Here is a 13,673-nt window from a genome sequence, read left to right on the forward strand (position 1 = left end):
CAAATAGTCGAATGAATAGGCTTTATTACAACGCATTGAGGGACAACCAGTTAGTGTAAATCTTCAACAAAAGTATTAGATGTGTGATACAATCTATTTTCAAACATCGTATTATATTACTCTTGATGTATATACATTGTGACAACCACATACTCCCTATTTCCTGACGACATTACGGATCATATTTTGTTGATCACGTTATTGACCCGCAAAATCGTGAAAATATCGTACCTGCGGAATTGTCCTGCTGTACGGTATTCCCAAAATTTTACAGGGGTTAGCAATTAGGCACATTTTGATCACCATGAGCCTCGACAATATTATTATTTGCTCATTAACAAATATTTTTGAACAACAACCCTCAACCCCGTCCATTTCATCATTTCTGGAACAGCATCCTGGTTTTTTGGTGGTTTTTTTTGTAAACGTCATGCAAAGCTTACATTGATTTCTACCCAGGTAATAAAAAAAATCAAGGAACGAATTAATTCTTTTATATTTGTATCATAGAGTTTTTTTTATTTGCAGAAAACTGAAGGAGAAACGTGGAATGTTCCCCTTGGCTCAGAGTCAGAATTATTATATCACGAAGGAGATGCAGATTCAGGAATAGGATGGTGCAGTTTGTCTTGACGTCCCTGAAGTAATAGGATGGTGCAGTTTGTCTGATTGCCTGTAGGAGTAGGATGGTGCTGTTTGTCTGACGTCCCTGAAGGAATAGGGTCAACTCTTCCAAACCTTGTAGTGCAACTCTGGGCAAACCTCACATTGAGGAATAATGGGCCATTTCATCAACCCTACGTGACTGGAGGAGTCGGACATTCATCATTCAGCACACATTACACCCACTGACAATGAGTTCACGGTCATTCTACATGTGGCCACCAGTTATTTTGTAGTTTATGCAGTACCAATGGTGACTTGTACGATCAGACAGCAGTAAGGCAATGTGATGTCCAGACAGCAGTAAATGTCAGTAAAGATAACACCTGTACCTTACTTCACTCATTACACCAGACAGTAGTAAATGTCAGTAAAGATAACACCTGTACCTTACTTCACTCATTACACCAGACAGCAGTAAATGTCAGTAAAGATAACACCTGTACCTTACTTCACTCATTACACCAGACAGCAGTAAATGTCAGTAAAGATAACACCTGTACCTTACTTCACTCATTACACCAGACAGCAGTAAATGTCAGTAAAGATAACACCTGTACCTTACTTCTCTCATTACACCAGACAGCAGTAAATGCCAGTAAAGATAACACCTGTACCTTACTTCTCTCATTACACCAGAATGTGTTGGTTGATTGTGTTCACTGATACTACCTGTTTTGTTTTAGTCTGTGCAGTATATGGATTGTATCAATTCAAGACAAAAACATAAAAGTCAAAAGGAACCAACAACAATCTCTTGTTATTCTTGAAATATTTCAAAAATCTGAACTATCATTTGAGCTCAGTTTCAGGTCATTTATTTAAGACTTGAAGCAATCTGGAATGGAAAACATACCTTTATCAAATTCTGTAGATCAGTACTCTTTGCTGAACATTTTCTGGCTCCTGCCCTTTCTTTTTTCTCACTGAAGAAAAGTCATCCTGATCTATGTTGTATCCATTTGAATCCTTTCTGTGCCCGTTACTATTTCAGACTTCATTTCATGTTGTTCAGTGACAGAGCTCCATACTTGTTGTGAGACAACGCCGTGTGGAGTGGGNGGGGGGGGTTGTAATTTAACCCTTAAATGATGACATTCAAAATACTTTGCACTACACATGGGATTCGGGTGCACAGCGAAATGTAGCCCCCGCAAATATTTTTTGAATACTTCACTGCGAAATATTGACGCCGCAAATTTAAAGCGCTATACAGTACCATAATTATGTCTGGGTCACCAACTTGTTATATGCTTGCTGTCAGTGGGTCAGGTTATGGTCCAACTTTCATCCACCTGTCATTGAACGTTTTGTTTCTATGCAATCAATTTACTATAAAAATTACTTTGAATTAGCATGAAACTTTGTCAACAACTTAAATACAAAAAAAACTGAAATTTCAGTGATACCTGCATACTATATACGACTTCCCTAACTACTGTTTCTAGGTACTGTAGTGAAAGTTGTCATTTCTTTCACTGGTCACCCTTGGGTTACCTATGTAACATATACAAGGTCATAGGTCAAGGTTAAAAGTCAAACTGCTGTTTCTCCGTACTCATTGAGGTTATATTGTGATGATTCATACTTTTGTCACGCTTTAGATGTCCACACAAAGTCAAGGTCATACAACAAAGTCAAAGGTCAAACTGCTATATAGCAGTGGACGTTTTGTTGTGTGGATCTTTCCTGTGACTAACTGGCAAATGTATACAGGATCTACTGAGTGGAATACTAGCTACGGGACACTGATTCTGAGACTTACTATCAAATCAATATTAAGAGCTTAAGGATCCTCGTACCACTCCTGGAAACTGTAACTAAGTATTGGAAACCTTTTTTTCGGTACAACTATAGCTTAGATAAATCATTTCTGAAAAGCAAACAATACCTTGCTGGACTTTTGTTAGAAATAAACAAAAGATATATCTGCAACAGTGATCTGAGTGTAATAAAAATCCAGCAGGCCCAGACCGAACCCTGGACTTCAGATTGTTATAATACATATCGTTCTAACCGATTAAGATACCTGGTCAACAGAAGTGGTCTAGCCAAACTGTGTTACAGTTACATCAAAACTGAAGTTACTGTATATAGAAAAAAACAGTGCGGCAGGGATCCTTAAAACTAGATAACAGAAAAAACACAGGGCAGTGGGGCAGGGATCCTTAAAACTAGATAACAGAAAAAAAGACAAACTAGAGATGGCAAGTTTTACAGAGGTTTACTCGGTAACAGCTCAAATATCACACAAATCTTCATGAACACCTCATCCACGGGATGTTTTCATCCCATATTTCACTCTCATTTTCACTCTCTCGTTAACTCGTGTCTCTGTCATGAACTTCCTATAACATCTTGGCAGAATGATATAAGACATATTCATTGTACATAACATACAATTGTATTTACAGCTCCACTATTAGTCTCTCTATAAACACTACCCAAAGAAACTGCATTCATTTGGTTATGAATGCAATGGGATCATTTTGAACATGACGGACACTTCAATGCTGCAAATATTCAGGAACATTTATATTTAATTCATTCATAACTTTATAAATTGAAAATACAAATACACATATTGAATGACACTTTTCCATGTTCATGCCGGTATGAATGCGAGTTGTGTACATTACATATACTCCATAGGCTTCGTGAAATAAGTACGTAATTAGCTTGCATTCATACCTGCATGAACATTGTAAAATGCTGTTCAATTCCAATTTAAAGGTACCTTGAAGAATTTTTAGCTTTGTTTATATATTAGTCCAATTCCTATTTTCTATATATATATATTTTTTTTAATTTCAATAAGTTTTAATTGTTTTTTCTTTATTTGAAGATAACATAGAACACACTTAAAGTCTATATGTTATCAGAGTTGTGGCTTATGTACTTTGATTTTCTTGGTGATTTGTTAATATGTCAATTGAAAGTCAGAAAGCACAAATTAAAGAATATTTCTCTTACAAATATATCTGAGCATCAACGTATTCAATTAAAAAATCAATCCTCACAAGCAATCTGCATGCACTATTCTGTCTTTTCGTATTACAGAGTTATCTTCTCTTGTGAGTAGGTATTGATTGTTACGTCATTAGTTTGAGAGGGTAACGTGATCAATTTTTGAGAAAACAACATAATTTTCTCACATAAACCTATGACGTAACAATCAATACCTGCTCACAAGAGAAGATACCTCTGCAATACGCAAAGACGTAATATCAGAATTTACTACAGGGAATACTTTGTTGGTGTTTTTCAATTTGCATTTTCTAACACTTATATATCATTTGAACACCAGTCTAATACAGGCATTCAGTGTCAACCTCACAACTTACAAACCCTTCGTCAAAAAATGCACAATTATTTAGTACTTAAATACTTTTCAGTCACAATTCCTCGTTTGAAAAAAAATAAGATTTGGACATACAGGAAGTTATATTCCCAGAAACAATACTGTATACCAGGAAATGTTCGCCGGAGTTCAATTTTCGCCATTTTCATCCTCTGCATTAAGGGCGAATTTATCATGACAGTGAATATTACCCTATATAGTAGTGACATGTGAAGGGTGAAATTTACCCTGGAAGGAAATAGATTTACCAGCGAAAGGCCAATATTTAACTGGGCGAAAGTTTCCCCGTATACAGTAATGCAGTAGTTACAAGGATCCACTGTCTCACGGCGTTCTGTTAAGCAGATTTGTCGACATCTTGTTGTGACGCCCTATAGCATCGGTTTACATCAGATATGCTGGTGTCACAGTAGTCAGCCAGAACATATTACTGAATCTGGATTCTCAGACAGGTTGTTCACTTAAGTATTTTTCTTAGTTCATTCTAAACATCAGTGCTCCGATATCCTTAGCCTCTTCTTCCAAAACCATCTTGGCATGATTTTCACATTTGTTGGAGCATCGTAATTTAGAAACACCATGGTGTGCAGAAGCATATTTATATTTGCACCTGTAAATTGAAAAGTATTTTGAAATTAATTGCGCATTTATATTCGACATTTACTTTGGCATGTTTAAGGCATTAACAGAGAACATACCAAATGATATCTCTTTTAGTGTAGAATGAAAATTTTGCATGTATCGTTTTCCCCCTTGAACATGACGGCAAATTTAATGTCACAACAAAATACTGGTACATTCGAATTCTGTTGTGTTTATTTAATGAAACTTGATTTGTTTTAAAACAATTATGAAAAGCTAGAAAACGTCTGTAAAACCTTGAAATCCTGAAAGTGAAATATGAGGTCATCCAAGGTATTGTCATACCCAGACCTTCATATAAACATTGTAGAAAATCTGTTAGTCATAACAAAGAATCATTAGGGGAAAGGACAGACATGATATTCCGTTTTTCATATTGCAGAGTTATCTGCTCTTGTGAGCAGGTATTGATTGTTACGTCATTGGTTTGTGAGAGTAACGTCGTCAATTTTTGAGAAAACGACATAGTTTTCTCACACAAACTAATGACGTAACAATCAATACCTGCTCACAAGAGCAGATAATTCTGAGATACGAAAAGACGGAATACCTGGTACATCATATCCTCCCTCCCCCATGCAACCCCAACCAAAAGGGAGGTTATCCTTCAGTTTTATCATGACATATTGCATGTGTTTAGAGAAGATCTGCATATCCACAGCGAACCCTTGGAATTTCAAGATTGTTTACAGAAGATGATGACAGACAAAAGTGACTCACTTCACCTAAAAAGCTGGTAGCGGTAAACTTATTATTAGAAGTAGGTGTATACTTACTATTAGATAGTGGTATACTTACTATTAGATAGTGGTATACTTACTTATTAGATAGTGGTATACTTACTTATTAGATAGTGGTATACTAACTATTAGATAGTGGTATACTTACTTATTAGATAGTGGTATACTTACTATTAGATAGTGGTATACTTACTATTAGTATGTAGGCTAACCTCAAGCCACTCCTTCATGAAATCCTCCTGCTCCTCCCGTGTCAGACCATCAGCATTCAACCCTCGCACATAACATGCCTGTAAACAGTGCAATGTCACAAATAACATGACAAGTTTTGGAACAAAATTAAGTACAGCACGCTTGTAAACTTTCATGTCTATCAATCCAATGCAGTGTTTTAATCCCCTTTGTGTGTGCTCGGACACAAATAAACTTCTGAGATGAGATTTCCATTTAATCTCTCAAATAATGACACTTGCAATAAGACCATGTCTAGATCTTTAATAGTCGTCCATAGTTTCTATATCATGTTCTTCGATCTAGCATAATGCTCTCAATTGCAATGTCAAACGACATGGTTGCTGACAATCGTTTAAGTGCAACAGGTGACCTTTTTTGTGAATATAATTAGTACTTTGTGTATGCCGTCATCAAAATCACTTGATAGACTGTAAACACAAACCAATAAATAAAGGATGTAGGAAAAGCAAACATTCTCCTTCCTATGAGAATGGTCTTAAACTCTAAATTGGACCTAATAGACAACGGCTACGTACCGTTTGTAGTTCCCTGTCTGTAAGAGCATCTAAGCCTTCCTTCACTATACACATATCTGTGTAGTGCACTGCCATGATCTGGTTGTACACCTTCATACGGTTCCTGCCCATTCCAAACGAATTTGCCAACTGCCACTGGAAAGGAAAATAATTAATTTTATAAATGAGGTCTCTAGAGCAGTGCACTAAAGGGCAATAAATCCTGTAAAACTGTACAAATTAAATAACAGAAAAGCTGATTGAAACACAAACAAAATATCTGTGTTTTGAACATCAGTACAAAATTTTGTGTACGACAAATAGGAAACTCAGTCTGTGGAGTGATAATACTGTTGAATCATTTATTTTCGTGGGGTTAAAATTTTGTGGTTTTCATATACTAGCCTGTTTCAAGGATATCATATGTTGCTGATTTCTGATTTTCCCCTATCTATATCATACCAAATTTATGTTTTCGTGGGGTTTTAATTTTGCGTTTTTTTGTTACCCACGAAATATTTATGATTTTACAGTACCGGAAGTACAAACAACAGGGGCAGAATGATATATTCCCATCACACAACTTAATGGATTCAATTAAATATACTCCCATCACACAACTTAATGGATTCAATTAAAAACATTGCGAGTCATATTTGATTTAAGTTATTGTGTGGAAACTGTTGACCAATGACAGTGTAGTATGCTTATTTAATATGCACAGATTTTGCTAAATTTCAAACTTACTCTTAGCCTCGTTTCAGTAAATTTCAAAACATTTTCGTCACGTTTGTAAGAAAAGTTTGTTTAAAAGCTTGTATAGCACTATCAGTAAAATGTCTATGTATGACATTTCTCTGTCTAGCCCTATATGTACTCTGATCACCTTATTGTGAAACAGAAAAATGACCAGTAAAGCATTAAGTACACTAAGATGTAAAGTACATTTTGTGTATATACCTAGCAATAAATCGCTGTAGGTTCAACTATGCTATAACCTTATGTACTTTTATTTGTTATAAGTGTATGAATTGACAAATCAATTTGGCTACGCTTTGTTTAATACCTACTCCAGTCTACAGACTTAGTAGGGTGAATAGTGAGTGACCAATTCCTTCACTATATAAGTACTCGGGTAAATGAAGAACACTATGATCATTATTTTTGTGTGTAGATTAGGCCTTCATCAAACACGCAGGGGCTGTTTTCGTTTATTGCGATCCAAACAGTTGAACCGGTTGGACCACAGTTGTTCGTTTATTAAATAAGGTTGGACCCAGTAATCTGATGCTGTTTTCAGGTGAGCCTTAACAAAGCCAAGTTGCAGGGCCTGCACAAACTTTTGCAGGTCCGCCAGGATTTAAACCCGAAAATGTTATGTTTAAAAACGGACGTACCGGTTGTTCTGGATAAACGAAAAGGCCCCTGGCTTCTTATATGGAAATAAAAATCAAAAGTTTGTGTATTTTAGTGTGGAGTGGAATCTGAAATGAGAAAATCAGAAGTCATACTTTACCGAGTAAAGCTTTGATCTTGTGTTCCAAAAACTGTTCTCAGAGTGGTCAATAGAAAATCCTCGTGCAGTTGGTACAATTTCAAACGCATATATTTCACAACCTTCTTCAGTCTGCAAAATTAACAAAATATAAAATCAGTTGAAAAGTTTCAAGACATTTGTTACAAATCATGTGGAAATGTTGATTCATGTTTGTGTTAATATACAAATTTCCTCATTTTTGCCTTTATAAGAATCATCACCTTGTCCGCTCCTATAGTTTATCAGACTTGCTAAAATTATGGAAGTTATTACTGCCATTTCACCTTTTTTTGACATGTACATATTCCGTCTTTGCGTATTGCAGAGTTATCTTCTCTTGAGAGCAGGTATTGATTGTTACGTCATTTGTTTGTGAGAGTAACATCATCAAACGACGTAATTTTCTTACACGAACCAATGATGTAACAATCAATTCCTGCTCTCAAGAGAAGATAACTCTGCAATACGCAGAGACAGAATAGGATCTTACATGAGTTTTCATTTCAAATGAGATTTACGAAACGAGTCTTAAGAATTTTTCAATTTAGCGAGTCTCTGGCGAGCTATAATGAAAAATTCATGACAAGTTTCATAAATTTCATTTGAAATGAAAACGAGTGTGAGATCCTTGTTATCACATAATTAAGATTTGTGGCATTTATGAGTGTAAAACAGCAATTTTCATGCATCCTTGAAATGTAAAAGCTGCCATTTTGACCCAGTGCCTAAGTCTGTAACGTCATGTACTTGTCCTAGGCGTGACGTCACAATGGAAACAATTGAAACTTACAATTAAACACAGGGCTGATTGGTCATATTACATGGGTTAATATGCAAAAAATATATATTCACTTGATAACACAGTACATTATGTGATAAATATATTTTCCATAATTTATAGATCCCTGTACCCCACTGCACTGACATTTTCGCTATATACAGTAACCTCTCATTAACTTTCGTTTCAATATAACTATAGCACATGTGGGCACGTACACTTCTGTTGACCAGATAGCTCAATCAGATACAGCAAGAGTATAACCATCAGAAGTCCAGGGTTTGTGTGCAGGTCTACGCTCCCTAAATACTGGACATGCAGAACACTCTCACAGCAAGAGTATAACCATCAGAAGTCCAGGGTTTGTGTGCAGGTCTAGGCTCCCTAAATACTGGACATGCAGAACACTCTCACAGCAAGAGTATAACCATCAGAAGTCCAGGGTTTGTGTGCAGGTCTAGGCTCCCTAAATACTGGACATGCAGAACACTCTCACAGCAAGAGTATAACCATCAGAAGTCCAGGGTTTGTGTGCAGGTCTAGGCTCCCTAAATACTGGACATGCAGAACACTCTCACAGCAAGAGTATAACCATCAGAAGTCCAGGGTTTGTGTGCGGGTCTAGGCTCCCTAAATACTGGACATGCAGAACACTCTCACAGCAAGAGTATAACCATCAGAAGTCCAGGGTTTGTGTGCGGGTCTAGGCTCCCTAAATACTGGACATGCAGAACACTCTCACAGCAAGAGTATAACCATCAGAAGTCCAGGGTTTGTGTGCGGGTCTAGGCTCCCTAAATACTGGACATGCAGAACACTCTCACAGCAAGAGTATAACCATCAGAAGTCCAGGGTTTGTGTGCGGGTCTAGGCTCCCTAAATACTGGACATGCAGAACACTCTCACAGCAAGAGTATAACCATCAGAAGTCCAGGGTTTGTGTGCGGGTCTAGGCTCCCTAAATACTGGACATGCAGAACACTCTCACAGCAAGAGTATAACCATCAGAAGTCCAGGGTTTGTGTGCGGGTCTAGGCTCCCTAAATACTGGACATGCAGAACACTCTCACAGCAAGAGTATAACCATCAGAAGTCCAGGGTTTGTGTGCGGGTCTAGGCTCCCTAAATACTGGACATGCAGAACACTCTCACAGCAAGAGTATAACCATCAGAAGTCCAGGGTTTGTGTGCGGGTCTAGGCTCCCTAAATACTGGACATGCAGAACACTCTCACAGCAAGAGTATAACCATCAGAAGTCCAGGGTTTGTGTGCGGGTCTAGGCTCCCTAAATACTGGACATGCAGAACACTCTCACAGCAAGAGTATAACCATCAGAAGTCCAGGGTTTGTGTGCGGGTCTAGGCTCCCTAAATACTGGACATGCAGAACACTCTCACAGCAAGAGTATAACCATCAGAAGTCCAGGGTTTGTGTGCGGGTCTAGGCTCCCTAAATACTGGACATGCAGAACACTCTCACAGCAAGAGTATAACCATCAGAAGTCCAGGGTTTGTGTGCGGGTCTAGGCTCCCTAAATACTGGACATGCAGAACACTCTCACAGCAAGAGTATAACCATCAGAAGTCCAGGGTTTGTGTGCGGGTCTAGGCTCCCTAAATACTGGACATGCAGAACACTCTCACAGCAAGAGTATAACCATCAGAAGTCCAGGGTTTGTGTGCGGGTCTACGCTCCCTAAATACTGGACATGCAGAACACTCTCACAGCAAGAGTATAACCATCAGAAGTCCAGGGTTTGTGTGCGGGTCTAGGCTCCCTAAATACTGGACATGCAGAACACTCTCACAGCAAGAGTATAACCATCAGAAGTCCAGGGTTTGTGTGCGGGTCTACGCTCCCTAAATACTGGACATGCAGAACACTCTCACAGCAAGAGTATAACCATCAGAAGTCCAGGGTTTGTGTGCGGGTCTAGGCTCCCTAAATACTGGACATGCAGAACACTCTCACAGCAAGAGTATAACCATCAGAAGTCCAGGGTTTGTGTGCGGGTCTAGGCTCCCTAAATACTGGACATGCAGAACACTCTCACAGCAAGAGTATAACCATCAGAAGTCCAGGGTTTGTGTGCGGGTCTAGGCTCCCTAAATACTGGACATGCAGAACACTCTCACAGCAAGAGTATAACCATCAGAAGTCCAGGGTTTGTGTGCGGGTCTACGCTCCCTAAATACTGGACATGCAAAACACACTTGTTGATTGAAGTTTATTTATTTCATCTTTATTATTATTTTCATAAAAATCCTGCAAGGTATGATTTTCTTTTCAGAAAAGATTAATATATTGATGCCATTATCATCACTGGTGTTTTTTTGTTATACCTTTATAATGAGAGATTTTGAGGTATTTTGTTAATAACTTTATAATGAGAGACTTGGGGGGCGTTTTCTTCATACCTTTATAATGAGATATTTTGGGGTATTTTGTTCATAACTTTATAATGATATACTTTGCGGTATTTTGTTCATAACTTTATAATGAGAGACTTGGGGGGTGTTTTGTTCATACCTTTATAATGATATACTTTGAGGTATTTTGTTCATAACTTTATAATGAGAGACTTGGGGGGCGTTTTGTTCATACCTATATAATGATATGCTTTGAGGTATTTTGTTCATAACTTTATAATGAGAGACTTGGGGGGCGTTTTGTTCATACCTATATAATGATATGCTTTGAGGTATTTTGTTCATAACTTTATAATGAGAGACTTGGGGGTGTTTTGTTTATACCTTTATAATGATATACTTTGAGGTGTTTTCTTCATACCTTTATAATGATAGACTTGGGGGTGTTTTGTTTATACCTTTATAATGATATACTTGGGGGTGTTTTGTTTATACCTTTATAATGATATACTTGGGGGTGTTTTGTTCATACCTTTATAATGATATACTTTGAGGTGTTTTCTTCATACCTTTATAATGATAGACTTGAGTGCGTTATAAGCTTCCTGTTGGTCGGATATCAATCTGATCTGTATCTTTAGACAGTCCATCACATTAGGAAAGCAATGCAGTCTCCAGTAGAGTTTCCTGGTGTTCACCTCCCGTAGCTGCTGGTCCGTTAGGAAGTGGCTTGATAGAGTGTACTTAGGGAACATAAACCTAGAATAGGAAAACATCAGCTATTTGTTTGTAAAGGTCTTCTGTAAACATCTTTATTTCATAGGTTACTAAGATATTATAGCCCTTTTCTTGGGAAACTGATCATTTATTGTTAGCTCACCTACCAAAGGGCCTAGGGTGATGATATTTGGTCAGTAATATGCTGTGATGAAGGGCTACCAAGTTTGTTCAAATAAATGACCTTCATCCATTTTCAAGGTCACAGGGGTCAAATATGTTAAAATCTTTAAACAACTTCTTCTGAATAACCAAGAGGCCTAGGGTGATGATATTTTGCCAGTAACATCCTGGGATGAAGGGCTACCAAGTTGGTTCAAATGAATGACCTTCGCCCATATTCAAGGTCAGTGGTCAATATATGTTTAAATCTTTAAATGATTTGTTCTGTATAACCAAAAAGTCCAGGGTAATGATATTTTGCTAGAAGCATGCTGGGTTGGAAGACTATATAAACTCTGTTCAACCTAATGTCCTTGTTCGACATTCAAGGTCACAGGCATCATATGTTTAAATCTTTTAATAGAACCTTATTAATCAAACACTGATATTCTGCCTGTAGTTGTATTTTAGTCCACTTTTAAGATTACAAGTGTAAGATTAGTACCGGGTGAGCGATTCAGGCCAATTGGGCCTCTTGAGTTGAATAATGAAGTTTTGTGACTGAGACTTCAGACAAATGTACACTACCTTCTAAAACAACATTAACATGAGCAGTGATTTTTCTATCATTTTTTTCAGTTTCCAATGTTTAATACATAACATATCACAAACGAAATACTTTTTTTAAATCATGCTCAGTTTTGGTGTTAGAAGCAAACTGTAATTTCCAGAGAAAAGCCACCGACCCGCAACCAGTACTTGGCAACTGCCGCACATAGGCCTTGAACCTGTGACCCGGTGATGGAGCGCTAGTGATTGTAGATGATCTAACACCTTAACTACTTGACCATTAAGAAGAATAAAAAATAGATAATAAACACTTACATCATTGGAAGAAAAAAAAATCCCATCGGTGCAGCGCACAGCACGATTAATGGCGCTGCTTTCTTCATTTCCCGAGGTAACTGCAAATAAATTATTAAAAATTAGTAAGTTTCAAATACTTCAATTTTGGTTTAAAAATAGATAGATTCTATGATATACAGGCCGGTGATTTTTTATAATTTGGGGTAAAGCCTTTTTTTCTCTAGAATTGAAATGATATTTTCCCAAAGACAAAGCCCAGGAATCAAAATTACATTTCCCAGATATCAACCACGTCGCTCAAATAAGGTAGAAAAAGACAACACTCTTTAGAAAATCAAATATGCTATGAATGTACCTGTTTCATTCCGACAGAATTAGATATATGTTTTGAATGTTTTGATATTGTGCTCCTGAAAGTAAACGATTTTTAGCTCACCTGGTCCGAAGGACCAAGGTGAGCTTATGCCATACCGCAGCGTCCGTCGTCCGTCATCCTGCGTCCGTCGTCTGTCAACTTTACACTACTAGTCATGAACCACTGAGCGGATTTTAACAAAATTTGGTGTGGAGCATACTTGGGTGAAGAAGAACCAATTTTGTATAAATGGTGGGTCTGGCCCCCCAGGGGCCTGAGGGGCGGGGCCAAATAGGGGAAATATAGCAAATTCTTTACAATCCTTCTTCTTCTGTAGGAATAAAAGGATTTGTTCCATATTTGGTCTGAAGCATCCTTGGGGGAAGGGGAACAAAGATTGTATAAATGGTGGGTCTAGCCCCCTGGGGGCTGAGGGGCGGGGCCCAATAGGGGAAATATAGCAAATTCTTTACAATCCTTCTTCTTCTGTAGGAATGGAAGGATTTGTTCCATATTTTGTCTGAAGCATCCTTGGGTGAAAGGGAACCAATTTTGTATAAACCGTGGATCTGGCCCCCAGGTGCCTGAGGGGCGGGGCCCAATAGGGGAAATATAGCAAATTATTCTTTAAAATCCTTCTTCTTCTGTAGGAATGAAAGGATTTGGTCCATATTTGGTCAGAAGCATCCTTGGGCGAAGGGGAACAAAGTTTGTATAAATGGTGGGTCTGGC

General features: G+C 37.8%; 2 protein-coding genes across 2 annotated transcripts in view; one reads left to right on the forward strand and one right to left on the reverse strand.

Annotated features, from left to right (window-relative positions):
- Positions 1-1,408, forward strand: part of LOC110461597 (myosin-3-like) — a 67,018-nt gene extending 65,610 nt beyond the window's left edge. Inside the window, exon 29 of the mRNA XM_021515136.1 lies at positions 529-1,408. Within this exon, the coding sequence (XP_021370811.1) occupies positions 529-613 (85 nt within the window). The 3' untranslated portion in view covers positions 614-1,408. The remainder of the gene's footprint in view (positions 1-528) is intronic.
- Positions 1,409-2,870: 1,462 nt separating this feature from the next.
- LOC110461595 (LETM1 domain-containing protein 1-like) overlaps positions 2,871-13,673 on the reverse strand; it is a 21,400-nt gene continuing 10,597 nt past the window's right edge. The window contains exons 4-9 of the mRNA XM_021515134.1: positions 12,605-12,684; positions 11,410-11,599; positions 7,672-7,782; positions 6,177-6,311; positions 5,600-5,696; positions 2,871-4,634 (exon numbers count right to left, since the gene is read on the reverse strand). Coding sequence (XP_021370809.1) covers positions 4,516-4,634; positions 5,600-5,696; positions 6,177-6,311; positions 7,672-7,782; positions 11,410-11,599; positions 12,605-12,684 — 732 coding nt within the window. The 3' untranslated portion in view covers positions 2,871-4,515. The remainder of the gene's footprint in view (positions 4,635-5,599; positions 5,697-6,176; positions 6,312-7,671; positions 7,783-11,409; positions 11,600-12,604; positions 12,685-13,673) is intronic.

Source organism: Mizuhopecten yessoensis, unplaced genomic scaffold, assembly GCF_002113885.1.
Source record: "Mizuhopecten yessoensis strain PY_sf001 unplaced genomic scaffold, ASM211388v2 scaffold10639, whole genome shotgun sequence".
NCBI lineage: Eukaryota > Metazoa > Mollusca > Bivalvia > Pectinida > Pectinidae > Mizuhopecten > Mizuhopecten yessoensis.